This window comes from Miniopterus schreibersii (assembly GCF_964146895.1).
Source record: "Miniopterus schreibersii genome assembly, chromosome: 6".
In the NCBI taxonomy this organism is placed as follows: domain Eukaryota; kingdom Metazoa; phylum Chordata; class Mammalia; order Chiroptera; family Miniopteridae; genus Miniopterus; species Miniopterus schreibersii.
Genome location: NC_138107.1, coordinates 85,547,143 through 85,568,066, shown reverse-complemented (window position 1 = coordinate 85,568,066; position 20,924 = coordinate 85,547,143). Strand labels below are relative to the sequence as shown.

At 43.5% G+C, this 20,924-nt stretch overlaps 1 protein-coding gene across 2 annotated transcripts in view; it reads right to left on the bottom strand.

Annotated features, from left to right (window-relative positions):
* Positions 1 to 20,924, bottom strand: part of ARID1B (AT-rich interaction domain 1B) — a 349,992-nt gene that overhangs the window by 74,493 nt on the left and 254,575 nt on the right. For both annotated transcript variants that reach the window (XM_081139612.1, XM_081139613.1), the window contains exon 6: positions 6,830 to 6,919. In XM_081139612.1, the coding sequence (XP_080995738.1) occupies positions 6,830 to 6,919 (90 nt within the window). The remainder of the gene's footprint in view (positions 1 to 6,829; positions 6,920 to 20,924) is intronic.

Sequence of the window (20,924 nt, the reverse complement as noted above, 5' to 3'; positions counted from 1 at the left end):
CCTAGGATCCAGGCGATCGGGGTTCGATTCCTGGTCAGGGCACATGCCCGGGTTGCGGGCTCGATCCCCAGTCAGGGGCGTGCAGGAGGCAGCCGATCAATGACTCTCTCATCATTGATGTTTCTATCTCTCTCTCTCCCTCTGCTTTCCTCTCTCTGAAATCAGTAAAGATATATTAAAAAAAAAATTTTCAAAACCAATTTTTGGTGTAAAAATGACTATGAAACCAGCAAGTAGCATAAAAAGCCTTTCAGCCCAGCCGGGCGTGGCTCAGCGGTAGAGCATCGATCTAGGATCCAGGAGATCGGGGTTTGATTCCTGGTCAGGGCACATGCCCAGGTTGTGGGCTTGCTCTCTCATCGTTGTTTCTATCTCTCTCCCCCTCTCCTCTCCTCTCTCTGAAATCAATGAAGATACATTAAAAAACAAACAACTTTTCAAAAAACTTCCATCTGACTATTCCTGGGTTATACAGAGCATGGTTTTGGTGGGTGGGGGGGTGCCTGGAGGTGGCCTCTGGACAATTCACTTAGTGCGAGACTCTCAGTGTGAGGCCTGCAGGGCTGTGGGAATGTGGGGGAATCCGGTGCAGAATCAAAATCTCTAGAGAGAAACACTTTACACCATAGCAAGTGGCCCACAGAGGAAAACCAGAGGAAGTGGTATTAATGCCGTAAGCCCTCATAATGAATTTAAGAACGAGCGGTTTATCCTTTGGTTGTTCTGTGCTCTGAAGAGATCTGCAACTTCCGAGTGGCGTGAAGGCGGACTTGTTTTCCGCCGTCCAGCTCAATCTTTGTTGAACCTACTCCACGCAGGCTCTTTTGCAGACACATGGCTGTGCAGTATAAACAAGATGCGCTCTGGCCCCCCAGAGCTCAGGCTCGTTTATAGTGAGACCCTGGAAATATTTTAAGAGAATGTTTTTCTTTGCCCTTGGCATTAAAGAGTAACAGAAAGATTTGCCCTAAGCAAACAATGCCTAGAAATTTGACGAGGAATTGTATTCAGACTTTGAAAAAAGGCTAAAATACAGCATGAGAGTAGGAATGAAATTCTACCAAGGCAGTTAACACATGCAATCAACAGAAGAAAAAAATAAGAATGAAGACTTAGTCTAATCAATCAATCTACGTAACACACTTAGTCTGAAACGTCACACTTCTGAAGTGCAGAAGTTCTGATGAACCTTTTTATGGCGGCACAGAACAGACTGATGGCCAGAGGGGGACTGGGTGAAAGAGGTGAAGGGATTAAGAAGTACAGACGGGTAGTTACGAAATGTTCACAGGGATATAAAGTACAGCACAGGGAATATAGTCAATAATATTGTAATAACGATATATGGTGCCAGGTGGGTATCCGAAATATCGGGGGGATCATTTTGTAAAAGTATATGGTTGTCTAACCACTAAGCTGTACACCTGAAATTAATACAAAATAATACTGAATGTAAACTATAATTGAAAAAAAAAAGTTAAAAGAACCCGTCTACATGCCTGACCCCACCCCATCTGCTACCCACTTTCCCTGGATATCACTATGTATATTTATAAAAATGGAGCTACTGATAAATATCACTGCAAAGATCATATTCCAAACATGAGAATTTTGTCACTCTTCTGACACACAGCTGTGAAGGAGTGAGTGTGGTTTAAATTCTTGACATGTATGAAACTGCAACACTTGCTTCTGTTCTTGTCCTGCAGCTACCGGGAAAATCAACGTCCGGCTCCCCTGGCTCGTCGGAGGGCGCTCCCCACACCGCAATCCCGCGCACCTTCACTGCAGCTGTTTAAACAGGAGGGGGCGGGGAGGCTGTCACGGAGGTGGACAGGAATGGGGGTCGGCCGGGTGCTTTCATTAATTCTGGGAGATCTCACTCAGGACACGCCGTGCAGACCCCACAGTCACAGCGCGGTGCCCAAGAACCGCCTCCAGCCACAGAACACATCTCCAGCTCATCGCAGCCCTGCAGCGGCGCCGTTCTGCTTGCAGTCGTGTCCAAAAGGGAAAGTTCTTAGGGGCTCTGCTTCCAGCATATCTCAAGGACTAATTAAATCCTCATTATTACCTTCTAATTATTCAAATACTATGGGATTACACTGAGGAAGTCCCTGCTGGCGCCCAGACGAAAAGGGTTAAATAACCGTGTTGGTTTTGAGAACCAGATCTAGTTCAGAGCTTCAGGAAACCACCAGCACCAACATGCATATTTAACTAGACACCACTGTGAAAATTAAAAGGGAATTCAATTAAAAGGTTTTCAAAAAATTAATTCTGACCTCTCTACATCTGTCCAAGTAAATAAGCCTTCTTGAAATGGTTTCACCTAATTGCTAATCCAATAAACTAGAAGGGCATTCGCTAGTTTCATTAAGCTTAGCACTTTACAGGGGTTAAAAATGTGATCATTTTGATGTTAATAATAATTATACTTATTTATCTACTCCAATGACTCGTCCATATTCCCTCCAAAACCTCTTGGAAAACAGAACAACACAGCCACAAGCCGTTTCCTACTGCTCTTTTCACTTTTTAAGAAATATGTGTTAGATTAAGAAATAAGAACAGAACTAATCTAAACCTGTTAGCCACAACGTTCTTGTAACATTTACTCAGGGTTAGGGTTATGCAACACTTAGGTGGCATGATTTATACTCGGTTTCTTCGGTGAGATGCTACAACAGCAATTCTTTATGTCATTCTATGAGGTCTAGAAAGGTTTGTTTTAAAATAGAAACCAATGGTAAATGTGTCACAGGATCCTGAACCGAAGTCCTGTCCTTTTTCCCTAAAGAATTTGAGCTAATTTTCTTTGTTCAGTTAGTAGGCAGTTCCAGAATCACATAAAATGCAGACAGGAGAGTGCAAACCAAGCTTTACGTTGGAAAGTAGATAACAGTATAGAGAAGACAATACTACAGAAAGAGGCAATAAATACCCAAAGCGCTTCCCTGCTCTTTGTCACCCATGATGGCCACATCCATATTTACTTGCACATATACTTTTATAGATGGAAAATATAAAACTACAGGAACTCAGCTATTTTCACCTATATATAATGTGGGGAAATGGATTTGTGACTCATGTCCTTTGACAAACTCAACACCAGATACACTGCATAAGGAGGTCACTGAACTGGAGACAGGGTGGGGAGTGGGGCTGGGGGCTGACGGCCATGAGAGCCCTGCTCTGGGGACCTGGCCGGCGCACTGCCTCTGCTCTCAGCCTTGAAAGAGGTTATGGCCTTGCAGTGGCCAGTGTGGTCCAGATCCTGGGGCGGACTCAGGTGGGCAAAATTCTCCTAAACAGAGTACATAATTTTAAAATAAATGTTCTTCCTGCCCGGCCGGGCGTGGCTTGGTGGTTGAGCATCGACCTGGGATCCAGGAGGTGGCATTTTGAATCCCAGTCGGGGGCATGCAGGAGGGCCGATCAATGAGGACTTTGTCATCACTGATGTTTCTCTCTCTCCCTCTCCCTTCTTCTCTGTGAAATCAACAAAGATGTATTTAATAAATAAATATACGTTCTTCCTGAGTGGGGACACAAGGACAAGTGGGAAGAAATGACAACACAGCTCCTCGAGCCAGGAGGAACCGAGGCTCGGGTAGCACGTCAGCACTGCTGTCCCCCAGGAGGACTTTGGGGAGGACCAGGAAACCGCTCCTCCAGGCACAGGCCGCATCTCTTGCTCTGTGCAAGTGTTTGTGGACAAGTGAGTTTCTAGATTCTCTGCCATTAAAAAAAAATGTATGTAATTGTGGAATCTTACTCAATCTTATTATTAAAACAAAGTGAGTATAAAAAGAACTGTTCAGTTTGGTTATTTTAGAGCTCAGCAGTACCAAAGGTATGTTCTCATCTTGTTTGTCAAGATCTCCGGGGTCTGAGGAGCAATACATTTTTTTTCATAACGTGTTAACTCACCAATATGTTTCTTCCTCTCTGCTTCTTTCATCATTTTCTTAAACGGGGGGGTGGGGTGGATATATAATTGTAAAGGTATTAATTAAGTTAAATTATATCCCAAAACATGAGAGTCAGCACTGGGGGATTTTCTAACAAGTGCTTTCTGAGACTGACTTTGCACTGTGCACACTGCTGGTACACATGATGGTAAATAAGCAAGAAAGTGTTTGCATTATTGTATCAAAGCATTAAAAGACTGTGTCATTTGCCATTAAAATACCTGATCAAATGTCATTAGGAGCTAACATTTCTTCCTAGATTCTAACAAATAACAAAGCAATTTAAAAAAATTCTTGCTATTCAACATTTTTTTCACTGTAAAAATATACATGGAAATGCTATAACCCTGTTGTTTGGCAGCTTCTGCCCCTCCCAATTACAGTCTACATTCAACAGCATTCTGCATTAGTTTCAGGCATATAGCCTGCTACCCAGTTTTTAAGGAAATTTAACTCCTACATGGCAAAACATCATCCAATAGTCATTCTGAAATAGGAAGTTTTCCCCTTCAGGGGACTGTCTACCAATGCAAGGCACACAAGAGATGCACATAATGTCCCCAGCACCGTCTTTCAGAGAAAGTCTGGGGAACATGTTCATGAAAATAAATTTAGATTTAGCAAATTAGAAGATTTCTATTTGCTATTTGAAGGAAATGGTTATTGTAACGACTCAGATTGTTATGTCTCCATTATCAGTTACCAAAACTACACTATACATAATAAAGATAATCAGAAGAAAAGAAATAATAGACACATCAACCTAGAAGTTTCCACACAGTGACATCAGAGGGAAACTCTTCTGCATTGCTAATATATTCATCTGAGTTAAAAGTTTAATTTAACTTTACACTTCCTCACTTTTGTGTCGCCCATGACATTTGGTTTTGTACATTTTCAAATTTCTTAAACACCTATCAGTTGGAAAGGGTTGGGGAAGGCGCTGTTGAAGGATCTTGGAGGGGTTTCTCCTTAGATCTTAGAGACAAAGGTTAGAATTTAGTACTTTCAAATAAGGTGCCGCTTGCCCTTTAATACACAAAAAAGGGTTCTCCTCATGGGAATGATGCGGCAGGGCTACAGCAGGGTTAAGTGAAATAACGAGTGTCTCCGACCCAGCTTGGGTCTGGCCTGAGCAGGCTCAGTGCAGGATGCTTTTCTCTCCTCCCCGCCCTGGGAACAGAGTAGGTGCAGCCCGTGGCCAAGAAACGAGCGTGGGGAGAGCACGCCCCGCTTGGCCTTGGTGCGTTCCCTGAACGTCTGTAATGTCTTCCAGGCGAGTAGTGACGGATTTGGTATTAACACAAAACAAACAATAATAGAGAGGATGTGAGATGCGAGCATGATTTATAGGAAGCCCCAGCGGGAAGTTTCAAGCAACAAATGCACACATCGCACAATTACAAAAATATATGACAGTATCGTTAGAGAGCAGCGGTTCCCAAAGTGCAGCCCCCGGAGCAGCAGCAGCGGCAACACCTGGAACCTGTCAGGAACACGGGTCGAGTGTCCCACCTCAGACCCACTGAACCAGAAACCTGTTCTCCAGGAGATTCTTGTGCACCCCAAAGCATGGAAACCATCACTACTCCATTATTAAAACCTACTGCAGTACCTTGATAAGGTAATGAAAGTATTAACTATACACTAAATGATAATAAAAAACTTAAATATGCAAAGGCATTAGAAAATGAAAATTTCACTTTATTCCTACCAGTCATTTCAACACAAGTGATGTGTAGATAAGGCTAATCCATCTTTTCACTGGCATTACTTTCTAAGCAACATGCTACTGAGTTTCTAAATGTAAAATAACTGAACCTTATAATCTAATTAGTAGCAAATCATCACCTGTATAACTCATATGGAAATAATTGTAAACATTAGGGGTCAGGAACCTTTAAATATTAGCTCCTGACGTCTGTCCTGTGGGCGAGTGTGAGAAAGGAAGGGGCCTGAAGGAAGGCGGGACCTTCTGTGGGGCGGGAGGGGCAAGCCTGACTCACAGGCAGCGGGAGTGACTGGGCCCAGCATCAGACGTGCTATAGGCTTGGGAACCCCCGTCTCCACTAATCTGGATAAAATCAATGCACCACCACCACCAAAAGTAGTTTCACTACTGAGGAAAGAAAAACAGACAGAAGTCAACAAATGAAGGCCAAAGGGAGTACTATATGGAGGTCAACATGCAGAACTGAGCTAATGGTCAAGGGGGTTGCCTACGAGACAACCTGAATGTTCAAGTGCTTCAGGAAAGTTCTTTTTCTGGCTCTGGCACTAACTAGCCTCTCAAAAAGAGGATGTCATAGGAAGATCCTCTAAGGCCCTCACTTCCTTTACCTATACATTGAGGTGAGTGGACTCCATGATCTTTCAAGGTGACTCCAGCTCTAAGATCTGGTAATTTTATAATACAAGGTCTTACTATGTGTTTAAAGTTTTAGTATTAAATATCATGGAACCAATAACTGATCAAATCAGATAAACACACACACACTCTAACATTTTACTCATTAGAACCACTGCCGAACTGAATAGCTAACAGTCATTGTTACACAGCTAGCTCAAATGTCAGACTACAGTCCTGGATAAACTGCTTCATGCTGCTACTAGACACACACACATACGCTTTGAATCTTCAACTGTGCTTTGGTAAAATTCCACCCCATCTGCAAGAAAGCATCCTTTTTTATCTGTATTTGTTGTTACATGTAGGTTCTCACTTATTTCGTTCATCTGATGAGGAAACAATGCCCTTTAAAATTATTTACAAGGATATAAACAGGTAAGTAAATTCACAGAAGCCGAATGTACTCAAAAGGCAAAGGTATGGAAGATATGAACTGAAGACCAACCTCTCTCCTGTGGCATTGGTGACTGGCTCAGGGCAGGATGGGAACTCGACTCTGCCTGGCTCCCGGGTGGCTGAGGGGGCATCTGACTGCCTGTAAAACACAGGAGGGGAAGGAGGATGAGGACCCTTTGCATTAATGCTGCAATTGTGCAAAACCAACACACAGTTACATATTTATTTCATCTTTATGATCACAAAAGGCATGCCCCCCCCACACATGGAAAAAGAGCTCAAAAAGCATGATATTTCACCCCTCCTGTGTGTAAAACAAAGAGGAAACATGCATAAACATATTTAGCAAATGACCTCTAGAAAAGTTCAATTTTTACTGGATGAGTTCCCAAACTCACAGACAAATCAATTAGTGGCTGCAACCCCCTGGCACACGCTTCTTCACTGCACTTAACACAATCCAAGCCTGCTGAACTGAACTCACCCCCGAGTCTAAACTAGTCTGTTAGTGGGCAGGCATGATAGTGGCCCACAACTTGTCATTGTTAGTGTTTATTCAGTGTAGTAATAGTAACCACTATCTTAAAAACCTTTATGATTAATAAGAGACTTAACATAAACTTACAAGAAGATCTCCATTAAAAACATAATACATAGGACTACGAAATATGCTGTATTTCCTTCTCACTAGGAGAAGGGAATTCGATTCTGCATCTCTCTTGATCTTCATGGCTAATAAAGCAACAGCATCTATTCAGCACCTACTTGATTTCCATTTAATTAACGTGTGATGTTTGTCTTTTCAAACTATAATAAAGCTCCTCAACAGAGGACTCATGTCTTTTACTCCTTTAATCCCTCCATTAGCATAACAAATATTTAATAAATCTGTTACTTAATGGCCCTTAATCTAAGAATATGAATTAAAGAAAAAAATACTAATTATTTTATTAATTAAGAAGAGACAATGAGTCATGTGAAGGCAGGAGACAGGATTTTGAAATTTAAGACTCATCAGAGGTACTTGACGATCTCAACTCACTTTCTGGCTCAGAGGTTTGGGTTTGGATGCATTTCTAAGGCTAAAAATGTAGAATGGAAAAGGCAGTTGAGCTTAACTTAGCACAGTCTCAAGGCATGAGCTCGTGTGGCATGAGGCCCACGCTGCTTTATCTTCTAACCTCCTCCCCTCTGCTAAAATAAACGGGAAAGACAGAAATAGACATATGTATGCATCTCGCTGGTACGGAGTCGTGATCTTGCCAGATCAAGCTCACAGCGGCTTTGACACCACAGAACCGTCCCCTCCACAGCTGTGGACAGTGCTGAAAAGGAACACAGGTGAGCAGAGAAGGAAATGAACGTACTGAGATCACCACCAGTGACCCTGGTGAAGGTCAGGGCGCAGAGCCTGGGTTCACAGGGAGCCACAACCCTGCCGTGTCTGCATCACCGCACCAGGCAGTCCAGACCAGGGTCCCAGAGTCTCTGAGGATCACTAATTCTAGTAACAGTTGTATCTGTGACAGCCAGAGAGGCGGGGAAATGATCTTCCATTTAGATAATAGCTAGAAACAATTGTTAAAATATAACCATAAATTCTCAAATTGTGTTTAGGAGTTTAGGCTTCTTACTTTCAGAAAAGAATGTACAACTTAGGAACATAGTTCTCAGCGCTTCTGGGTTCAGCTGCCCCTCTTGTCCTCAGCTAAAGTGAAAACCGAGACCTGAATTTACAGCCACTGAGAAACGCTGCTGGGACCACCGCGAGTTACCCCTCCTAAGTCAGAGCAAACTAAAAGTATGAGCGACCTAGACAAAGTGCAGAGCTGGACCATCCACTTACTGTTAGGCATGTGTAGTAAATTAGCATTAATACCAACTAATTAAAGGTAAAGTAAAAACACTTCACATTCTGGATGAAACAATTTCAAGGGTAATCTCTGGTCACCAACTTGGCTATAGACACACAGAAGTTGCCATGTGTCTGCTCCGGGTCATGTGCTTCCTATGAAATGCCCCAAGGCCCCAATCTAGAGTCCATTTAGAAACGGAAAGCACTCTGCAGCCAAAGCCTGACGTAAAACGGCTGCACTGGGACGGTAAGTGCTCACATTGTAATAACTGTTTCTGCGCAACAGGCTGGGTGCAGAGACTCAGGACAGTGAAAACAAACAGGGATTCTACGTTAACAGAGGACACCGCCACTTACGCTGTGCACGCCCAAGGCACTGCTCTTACAGACAATTCAACCGAAATGAGAAAGGCTGTTAGAAACCCAGGTCATGACTCCACCAAATCCTGCCATATCCACATGGTGCTACTGGTTGCCTGGACAGTTCTAAGATAGGCATCTCTTCAGAGCCATGAGAAAACTCATTTACTAAATCCCTTCTTTAAAGAAACAAACAAGAACCATTCGTGGTAAAGACACATTGGCCCAAACTGTTTCAAAGTCCCCATTTGCTTTTACCCCCATCTTTCCATGAAAGTTCCATAGTTCCTAAGAAATCACTTCATTTTCCATAAGCGTAGATACAGGCCAGTCAGAGCGGTTGATGAATCAGAGAAACACGATACTGAAGATTCATTTGTGTCCACCTTCCATGTGAAGGAGACGACTCAGGGCCCTTTGCACCAACCGAATCAAGCAAACACTTCCGAAACCGTGGGTTTTTATATGCCATATGTTTGGCATAAGTAACATCTTTTAAACAAAGTTTGGTAATTATTTTAAAAGGGAATATTGCCACGCACAGCGAACAAACCAACTTTATGAGGAGGCTCTAATACCGAAACAGTTAAAGAAAGCCCATGCTTACCGCGTCTATGTCTGTAAAGATGTTAAGCACAACGGGAAAAACCACAACGGGAGAAACCCATGCTGTGTGTTGGAGCAAATTTCACCACTTTACACCTACGTATTCGTTCTCCAATGACCACTTACTTTCTACTGTTGACTCTCAGCACAGGCCTGTACTTTGATTTTTTAGAAAAACTGATTTTCCTGTTCTCCAATGGCCATGCATATACAGCAGTGTGCAAGGTTTTGCACAAACTGAAAATGAAACATCAGTAAGTCACTTGGATTTGTACTTTTTGCTGACTTTCATGTTTTACTTTTGACTCTCAAAACAAGTCTATACTATGAATTTTTATTTAAAAAAACTTAGTTTTAGACTTAGAGAAAACTTATAAAAACAGGACAGGGAGTTCTCTTATATCCCTTAGCCCATGGCCTCCAGTATCCTTATCGTGTGTAACCATAATTACATTATCGTGACGTACTTAACGGTATGATATTGTTAACTAAAGTCCTTATTTGAATTTCACCAATTTCCCACTTAATGTCTTTTCTCCACTCTAGGACCTCACATTGCACTTAGTTGTTGTTTCTTAGTCTCCTCCAGTCACCCAAGGCCCGTCTTTCCTTTATTCTATGACCTTGACTCTTGAAGAGGGATCCTGACCAGGTAGTTGGTAGAAGGCTCCCCAGTTTGGTTCTGTCCGCTAGTTTTCCATGATTTAAATGTGGTTACGCGTTTTGCGAAGTGTACCACAAAAATGTCACGTCCTTCTCATCCTCAGTTTACCCTAAGGGTTCAAGTTCCCCCAACACAGTCACTACTTTGTCCTTTGTAGGTGGCAATATCTTAGGCAGATATTTGAGACTGTGCCGATCCTGTGTCCCCTCCAACGTGCACCCACCAACTTCTGCATCCATTAGAGAGTCTTGTCTGCAACATTCATTAGAGCAGTGTCTGCCAGGCGAGTCTTTCCTTCCAGGCTGTTGAGAGGCAAAGCCAGCTCCTCTTCCTCCTTTGCTATTGTTTATGTTAGACTATTTCCATCTGTATGAACTCGCTGTGACAGACACGCTATAGAATGACTATCAGTGAAGCACACTCCTGTGTAATCCCCACCTCCTTACAGAGGGCAGAACCTTTGGCTTCTAACTAAATAAATAACAAAAATGATGAAATATTGCATTTAGCTGTTATTTCTCCTTAATCTTATTTGAATTTCACCAATTTTCCACTTAATGTCTTTGTTCCACTAAGACACTGTTACATGTCTAAAATTGTTATACGGCCAAGTTAAAGAGATTTTGCAGGTGTCAAGTCCTGAATCGCTTGACTTTGAAATAATCAAGAGGGAGACGACCCTGGGTAGGCCTGACGTTACAAGAGGACCTTGGCCTTCTCTGATATGCTCCTGATGACCTTGAAGAAGGAGGCTTCTGTGATGTGACCTGAGCCACACGGCAAGAATAGGTGGCTTCCAGAACCCGAGGGCCTGGTTTCTACAATCCCAGGAATGAATTTCACCAGTAACCTGAAAGAGCCTGGAAGCAGATTCTTCCCCAGCTGAGCCTCCAAGTGCGAACAGGCACATCCAACACTTCGCAGCCTCCTCGACCCTGAGCAGAGGACCCAGCTAAGCTGTGCCTAGGCTCCCGGCCATGGAAACTATGGGATAAGTAGGTATTGTTTTAAGCTGCTAAGTTTGTGGTAATGTCACAAAAGCAAAAAACTAATACATTCATGGGTATTTATTTTATTCTATGGATTCAAATCCAACATGACATTATTTTGCTGCTCAAATTGTCCCAGCTTTGGCCATTAGAAGCTCTTTCGAATCCTTATTTTTCGGAACCATGAGATGCTTCAGGCTCATATTCTACTTTTCCTGCCCCAACCCTATAATCAACCACTTTTCCTAGAAGCCATGATTCTTTGTACCAGAGAATGGTTTCAGAGACTAAGACCTAGGCACTAGCTCTGCTCATTATTCCTGGGGTGTTATTACTTCTAGACCCTCTCCATGAACAGGCAGGAAATCTATGCATATATACTAACCCGCACACACACGCATCTGCATGTCAGTATGTAACTGTGTGTGTGTGTGACCATGAGGCTATGCAAACACCTCTAATTCCAAACCAGAACTGGAGAGTACATTTTAGATCTCTCTTCCTTGTTTATAGCTCCCTTCTCCAATGGAGAAGTTCTCATTTTCCATGTCAACTTACTTGTTAAATTTTATTATATATACAAAGTAGTGTCAGGACTGCTAACCTATATCCTTGTGAAAAGCAGAGCCGACTGCTAGAGCTCCACTGAGTTCCGTCCACCTCCTACCTGGCTTTGTTTTGGTATTTGGGGACATGCAAAATACTTCCATGGCTCTGAGCCAGCTTTCAGCACGAAGATGTCTGTAGAAGAGTCACTTCCTTCCTCCCCCACTATTCCCATGTCTCCTCCTTTCTGCCCCTTCTCGACCCGCCCTCTACAAATAACCAATCCCCTTTGATTTCGGTTTATCTTCCCTCTGTATTTTTTTGTATGAATGAGAAGATATTTGCATATTCTCTTATACTGTCTTTGTTCCAAAAAGGGTAGCAGATCCTTCACTTAGCAGCACGTCCTGGGAAGTACTTCTACCAGTTTATAGCATTCCCCTCTTTACGGAGGTCTACATGCTCCTTCGTGGGAGTGTTTCCTAGTCTGCCCACCACTCTCCCATGGCCGGGCACTGAGGTGGTTTCCAATCTCTTGCATGTGTATTTTTGTATTGTTGGAAGTCCATCTTCAGGGCAAATTCACTGAAGTGGGATTGCTGTGTCAAAAGGTTATGCATTTCCAAATGTCCCTCCAAGAAGCTCTGAGGAATTCACATTCTCATCAGCAATATTTTGACCCGTCTTTATATGTGAGAGATGGTACCTGATATTTTTGAATTTGCATTCCTCTAATTCTGAGTGACTCTGACCACTTTCATGTCTGAGGGCTATTTTTATATCTCTTCCGATGAACTGTCCACGGGTCTTTCCACCATTTTTCAATCTGGGTTTTTAGTCCCTTGTCCTGAAATTTTAAAGAATTCTTTATATTAGGAATGTTAGTGGTACAAGTTGTTTTCTCCTAGTTTGTCACTTGTCTTTAGATTTTGCTATGCTATATTTAGTAATAAAAATTTTTAAAAAGTAGTCAAATTTATTAGTCTTTATTTTTATTGCCTCTGTATTTTGAGTCATACTTAGCTCTTTTCTGCAAGAGGTTAAAGATAAATTTACTCCAGTTTTCAAGTATATGCATGGTTTCATCTTATCTACTGGGAGTTCATATCTGTGTGTGGCATGAAATGGATTCAGCTTGATACTGTGTGATGAGAACTTTTAAGATCTACTCTTAAGGGTGATTTGATGTCGTTAGGCTAGCTCCTTTTTCCTTTTCAGTGTTTCCCAGAATGTTTGTTTCTTCCATATGAACTTTAGTGTCAACTTGTGTAGCCATAAAAGATGGCTTATTAACATTTCCACTGGGATTATATGTACACGTGCGATACACTGATGCTATAAATTAGCTTAAGGAGAACTGATGGCTTTTGGGTTCATCCCTTTCAAGAACAGACACCTTCCATTTGTTCAAGTCTTTGGCTTCTCTCAGGTACTTAGAAGTTTTGAACGTTTTATGTTAAGTTTACTCCTAAGCATGTAATCATCTTTGTTGCTATTACAAATGGGATTTTCCCTACTAGTATGTCTTTCAAGTGTTTATCGCTTAAGCAGAGGAAAGCTATTGCTTTTTATATGTTAATTATATGTCTTGCTGCCACTGCACTGAATTCCTTTACAGTTTGGATTAAATGTATCATTAATTCTCTGGAGTTTACTGGGTTTACTATTACATAAACTGTAAATATAGAGTTTTATTTCTTCTATGCTCATTTTTATGCCTTTTGAGTTTTCCTGTCTAACTGCACTGGTCAACATCTCTAGAACATTGTTGCATAGCAGTGGAGATAGTGATCATTCTTGCCTTGTTTGTGTGTTAGTGGAAATGTCTCTAATAATTTTCTACTACATAAGATACTGGCTTTAAAACTAAAGCATATACATTTTACTATGGAAGAAAGTATCCCTTCACTACTATTTCCTTGAGTGTTTTAATCATGATTGGGTATTAAATTTTATTAAAGATTGATGATATTTTCCCCTAAATCTACTTATGTAGTATATAATATTAATGGAGTTTTTTTTATATTGAACCAATCTTGCATTCCTGGAGTAAATCTCACTTACCCCATGGTACATCATTTTCTTAATGTACTGTCGGATTTTGTTTTATAAAACTTTCTTTTTAATTTTTACACTATGGTATGTTTTGAAGAAAATTTTTCTAACTAAAAATAGCCTTTAAGAACTGGATCAAGATAATCAAACTAAATATCTTTATTAACAAAACATTGGGATTTTAGTATACAACAGAATTGGGTATAAACAGGCTATTATGTATATTTTTGGTAAATTAGCACACATCCAGTAATGTCTAACTTATAGTGGATGAACTGAGACATGAATATACTCTAGCTTGGTATACTTCACAGAGCAAGACGGTGGGGCAGTGAGTACTAACAGGTACAAGTCTACGTTTCTTACAGGCAACACAGTCTTAATACTCCTCATAGTTCTTACTTTACTTCTCTATTGTTTGTCTCATCTCACTAACATGTAAATTCCCCTAGTACAGAGAAAGTCTGTATTGTTTCCTGCTATAGCCCCTGAACTAGACATAGAGAAAGCATTCAATAAATATTTGTTGAATAAATGTGTGGCTAGTTACTCTAGAAACCAATCCCAGACGAAGAGCTAATTAAACCTGTATAAGTTATCAGTAACTACGTAGTTTTACCTTATTATTTTAGATCAGGAAAGGCAAACCCTTTCAGTAAACTGCAAGATAGTAAAAATTCTAAGCTTCACAGGCTGTATGTTTTCTGTTGCAACTATTCAACTCAGACGCTGTGGTGCAAAAGCAGTCACAAACCATGTGTGAATGAAAGAGCATGAATAAAACTTTATTTATAAAGACAGGTGACAAGCTGGATTTTAGCCCAGAGGTGGTAGTTGGCTGTGCCCTATTCTAAGTGATGTCAGTAAAGAAGCACTCAGGGACACGTGCTCAAGAAGTCAATAAATATCAAATGGTATTTATGACATAAACCCACACACTCCCCCCATACCTAACAAAGGGCCGAAACGGCCACCAGCAGGGGAGCTGGGTCACGTCCTCTCCCAGTCTGGCCTGGCGTAGTGCAGGCTGCCCTGGGCTCTTCAGCACTCAATGCTGGCACAGTCCTAAGGCTTAAGTGGCAAGGGTGTTTAGAGGGTAAATCTTTCACTGAGGAATTACTTTGTTTTATTTCTCCCAACTTTTTTTTGGACAGACCAGATCAAACACGTCAGAACTACTGATCAGACGCCACCATGCAAGCTACACTCTAATGCTGCTGTGTTGGGTAGCAGAGGGTAAACATGCAATGAACAGCATTTCCACACTAATTCTTTACTGGGCTACACGCCCCTGGGTTAATTCCTCTCTGAGTTGCTAAAGCATGGAACTACAGGAACTGAGTAAGAACAGAAACACCACCTCTGAACTGCAAGAGCCCCTGGCGAACCAACCCCTTATCCCTGTACACAATACTGCACGGTTTCTACGTAATACTAACAGGCAAAGAAATACCCAGAAGCCCCATGTTTCAGAAGTTGTAGTGGCCAGAGAAAAAGCATTTCTTCCCTTCACACTGTTGCAGCTAAGAAACCAGCTAACCTAGTCTGCAGTTAGGTACCGAGGACGAAGCAGTGAGCACGCCCATCTGGCGTCTGGGGCGGACATCCCCTGGTGCTGACTTTACTCCCAGGGGCCCACGCTCCTCCTCCAACCTGACTGTGTTCGCCGGCTTGGGGCAAAGGTGCATGAAGCGAGGACATCTGGGCTGCACATTTATTTGTCTTACAAGTTCTCACAGAAAATGCAGATGGTTTTCCTTGAAGGTAAAAAACGAAGTAAAAAACCACTGAGTACTTACTATGCACAAGGCAATGGCCCAAAGATAGTCCTACATTAGCAATGCGAAAGGATTGGCTTAAAATTAACATGAAACGACGTGTCAGACCACAGAAACCTGGACAGTTTTGTTGGCCAATCTCCCTCAATAAGGATATCCTTAGGGTACTGGGGGATCATTAGGTGTTTGTGATGAAGATTTGGGTCTTACTCATAAATTCCTTGACAGGCCTATTGTTAGAAACACTGGGCCTGTGAATTCCTGTGAACTAGACCAGTAGCTGGAGTTGCTGCACCACGTGGCTCCGCCTGGCCGGCCGCCCTCACCCAGCTCCACTCACTTTAGATGTTCTTTACCCCCCAGTGGCTCTGCCGACGTGAACAGAAACAGTTCCTTTGTGAAACACTGGCCACCAAATAGAAGACAAAACTTCAGGGAAAGTCAGTTAACTCCGAGTGTGAAGATGTGAAGAGGAAATGGGTGACATGACTAAAAGTGTACTTTGCTTGGAAGCAGGAGCAGCCTTCATCTTTGGGACTGAGGCTCTCAGGAGTTCTCCCTGATCAGTGCCGGAGACGCACGAGGCACAACTATTATACCGAGCACCTGATCTATTCAGCCTTCCAATAAATACACACCATTTCCAACAGCTTTAAGCTCAGGTGTACCATCCGGAGGTCTCTGGGGCACAGGAACATCCCTTTGGGGTGGAGGAAGTAAGTGCATGTGCGTTGGATGCACCACAGCTCACCTGTCCTCCACCAGGAACACTGTCCACAGCGCTGTCCCCTAGGAGAGGGCCGCAGGGTGCGGGCTCCGCTCCTGCAGCACAGCCACCAGCTAACCCTGTTCTAATCCCAGCTCCGATGCGAGGCGAGACGCAGGGGAGGGGGACTCCAAACAGAGCAGGCGTTTAGATTTCTCTCGCTAGGACAAATTAACAAAAACAGAACCTAATTTTACCCCACTCTAACCTATTCTTATTCCTCCTCAATATTTCTCCTCTGAGAGTCCTTTTTTGTTTGAGAAGCTTAATATTTGGCTGCCTTCTGAAGAAACGGGTATAGTGACAGATGAAAGACTTGTATTCATCGCATAATTCAGGATAAGGGGAAAGCCAACTGCTGTGCATTTAAGATTCGCCCAACCTTGCAATTCTGTACAGTCGTTTCCCCACCCGTTCTTTTGAAGAAACCTGCTTTTATTCTGTTAATAACTAACCACAGTTGCAGCAGCAGGGATCCGATGAGCAGTTCTTACGGTACAAGGGGGGAAGCTGTGAGCAGGGCCAATTTGCCGCCTGGGCCCCGTGAGGAGGAGGTTAGATGCGGCGCCTGCCGCCCGTTTTGCACTCTGCTGCTCCGCGCCGACAGAGACAGGCCCTTTAAACCAAGGCGCTTCCTTCCTGCGACAAAAGTTTCTCTTGCCTCCATCCTCTCCAAGATTTCTCATTCTGGGTCCCAACGTGTCCTGACAACTCTCGACTGCAAGGCACTCAGCTATGAAAAGTGCCGCACGCTGACGCTTGGAGCCACTGCGCAGCTCCAGCAGAAACACGCAGACGGAGCGCACAGTGCCCGCAGGGACGAGCGCCACGCCTCCAGCCCACGGCCGCGTCTGCTTCTGGATGCGAGAGAGAGAGGGCAGGACAAGATACACAGCGTGGGACGCACACAGCGGAACTGGAGGAAAAGCAGCACAGGATGTACACATCTGGGACCACAGACTGCACACTGGCATTGCAGGCAACATGGTTTCTACGAATTTTGTTTGGATATGGAATTGTCAATTTAGGTGCTAAAATAATATACTATTTTTTAAAGGCTTTAAAAATTCATTTATAACTACATAAAATGTTGAGAGCTTATTCTGGTGATAAAACTTTAGACTTCTAAATCCTTGGTAAAAACAACTTTTAAAAGCAAAGAGACAGAAAGCTAAAGCATTGGATTCTGACTGAAGTCTCCATATTCTCAGAGGTACAGCCAACACCAACATTACTTTATTATTTTTAACTTAAAAATACTTGGGTGCCCAAGGCGGGAGGCAGCAGCAATGCTTGTGGGGGTGGCCCCTTAGGAACCAAGTACAGCAGGGGCAGGCCTGGCTGGGGGCAAAGCAACAGCTCTAGGTGCAGACTGCAGAGGGGCTGGGGGCTGAGCTCTGGCCGCAGGGGGCCTCTGAGGCGGGGTGGTCCTGAGAGTGCAGGATGCAGCCTGAGAGACCAGAGCCTCTTGTATTCACCGATTCTTTTATTTCAGATTTTAAGTAAATGCCCAGCAAGTATGCTTTTGAAGTAAGTTTTTATTTTCTACTGGTCACTGTCAAATATCTGGAGCATATTCTATTGTTCACGTGTTGCTGTCACCCAGAGTCTAGCCACTGGCTAAGATGTCCCCACTCCGTGTTCATCTAGCCAACACTGACACTGGCTACTTAGAAAATGGGAACATCATCTGGGTAATGACAAAACTCTCTCTATTGTCAGTCTGTTCTTAACTGACCATTTTCTTTGAAGATAGGGTTAGTTAATAATAGGCATCTTTTGAAAATGACGAGATCATAAAAATATTGGATATTAAACAATTCCAGAATTTTGTGACAAACATTTACGTGGCACAATTTCTGTGTGTGATGGACTGGGATCAGGCAGGGGCTACTTACAAAGATACCTGGTTTAGATCGACAGATCTTAGGACCACTATTTCAGGTTCTGTTTTTAAGGAAGGGGAAAGGAAGTAAAATAATCTCTCATAGTGAAATCTCCTTCCAGGGACTAATCCCATAAATTGCGAAACACAAAGGCAGAGAGATGGCTCCCAGCCCATGGGAGGAAAGGTATAGAAGTAATCAATTTTAGAACTTTCTTTTCTTGCATTCTGGTCTATTCCAAGAGAACTGTGAGTTCTTTAATTTGGCCAACATTTACTGAGTGCCTCTTACTTGCCAGGCACTGTTCTTGGCACTGGGGATAGAAAGGAAGCATGCTCGCTGCCCCAGGAGGCCCCTGGGCCAGGTGGAGGACCACAGAGGGACAGCTGGCCTCTCTCGGGCATGGAGGGAGCGGTGTGACTGTGCAAAGGGAAAGACACCAGAGTTTGGTCTTGAAAACTAAATGGGAGTCTGCCAGGCTGGGAAGGGGTGGGGTGGATATTCCAGGCAGAGGGAATTCAGCACAGGAGTGAAGTTCGGACATGAGTGACGGTGGGCAGAGTTGAAAACAGAACACTGAACCAGTTCCCTCTGTCCACTTCTCATGAAAGGCAATGATATAATGTTAAAAACTACACACGAGGTACAGCTCTCTACAAATGTTTTAGCCTACTTTCAAGCAGTTATTTAAATATGATTCTTAGGTTTTGTGTGAAATGAACTGAAAGGAGCAATTGTGAAAATAGGGGACTCTGTTACTGAGTTAGGCCTGAGACTGTAACAGTTATTTTATCACAGGAATTCTCTTCCTGTGACATTACGATTTCAATTGAACCACAAAGTTTATATAAAGTTCAGGAAAAATGGCCATACATGCTGCCCCTCCCCCCAAAAGAGCTATTTATCCCTCAACGCTTCAATGACCTAAACCCAAGGTTATTAGAGTACTAGCTTCCTTTCAAACAAGCCGCTGGAGGAAGGCATGAAGCTGCGCTGGACACGTGGTCCCCCCCACACCTGGGGACACTTGCTCCGCACGGCTTCGAGAACACCGCACTCTCCCTGGTTTCCCACCCCCACCACTGGCTGCTCATTTCCTGTTCGTGGCCTCTGCGTCTTTGAGTGTCCAGTTCAGTCCTCAGAATTCTTCTGTTTTCCCGACCATGGTTACACTTGAGAAGCCCCTGGAGAGCCTTCAAGGATGGAACAGTGTCCCAGTCAGACCAACTAGGTCGGCATCCCTGGCTGACCCAGCACCAGCCCTTTCCCAGGACGTTTCCATAGCCAGTGTTGAGAACCCTGACTTCACTTATTCCCCAGGCCAGAGTTCCCAGACCAGCAGCTTCGGTGTCAACCAGGAACTTGCTGGAAATGCAAATTCTCCAGCTCCACCCCAAACCTACTGAATCAGAAACTGGGTGTGGGGCCCAGCCATCTAGGCTCTCCCAAGCCCCCCAGGTCTCCTCTGAATCCAGACCCAGCTGTCTATTCAAAACCTCCCATTGGATACCTCACAGGCATCTCAAATCTACCATGTTCAAAAACAAATTCTGGATTCCCCCTTCAAAAACTTGCTCCTTCCTGTCTTCCACTGTACAGACCCACCACTTAACAGTTTCTGGGACCAAAAACCTCCACCCCACTACTGCTACCCACACATCCAGCCGTGCCCAACCCTCCCGCCCCTAGGCTACCTCAGGAGCCTCCCAGCCACTCTCCCTGCTTGCTCCCTGGCCCCGACAGTATACTCTCCACTCGGCAGCCAGAATGGCCTTTTAAAGCCTAAATTGGAGCACACCATTCCCTGCCTTCTCTACCTCCCAGTGGCTTCCCATTACACTTAAACCATTAACTCCTAATCATAACATATGAAGCCCTATGTAAGCTGGCCTTGGTTACCCTCTAATCTGTCAACCCCCTGTGTCTCCATCTCCCCTCCTTGCCACACGCCAGCCCCAGTGACATCCTGGGTGTCCCCTGCCCACACACCAACCACATTACTGATTCAGGCCTTTGTACTTGCTCTTTGCTCTGCCTGGACACCTCTCTCCCAGACACTCACATGGCTTGCTTTGGCCCCTCATTCACTGAGACCACAGTTCAAACATCAATTTCTGAGAGACACCTACCCTAATCACTGCTGTCGAAAGACACAACCTAACCTTTCTACCCTCGAACAGTACCCGACAATAAATTATATACCTATGTACTTATTTCCTGTCTTTCCTGCAAGAATTTAAGCTCCATGAAGACAGGGCCCTTGGTCATTTATGTTTAGTACATTTCCCCCAGTTCCTAAGAACATGCATGCAGCATATAGCGTGCCTTAGGTCCTCTGCCGAATTAATGAAAGAAAGAGAATTAAGAAGGAGCAGCTGGGTTAGCTGACTCCTCAGGAAATCACCTGACTTATCCAGTAGCCAAAGTGCAACATGCTGCTTTAAAACAACCATCCAGTGAATTAACACATCTGGCATCCTCGGCAAGGTCACACTCTTGGCGTTCAGCTGTGTGCATTTAATGCAGTTTGCAAGTACAAACTCCTATGTCACTTTCTGTTTGGAAGGGAGAATATCAACATTAACAATCCCCGGTTATATCATTTACAAACATGCAGATGTGGATTATTAAAGATTAAT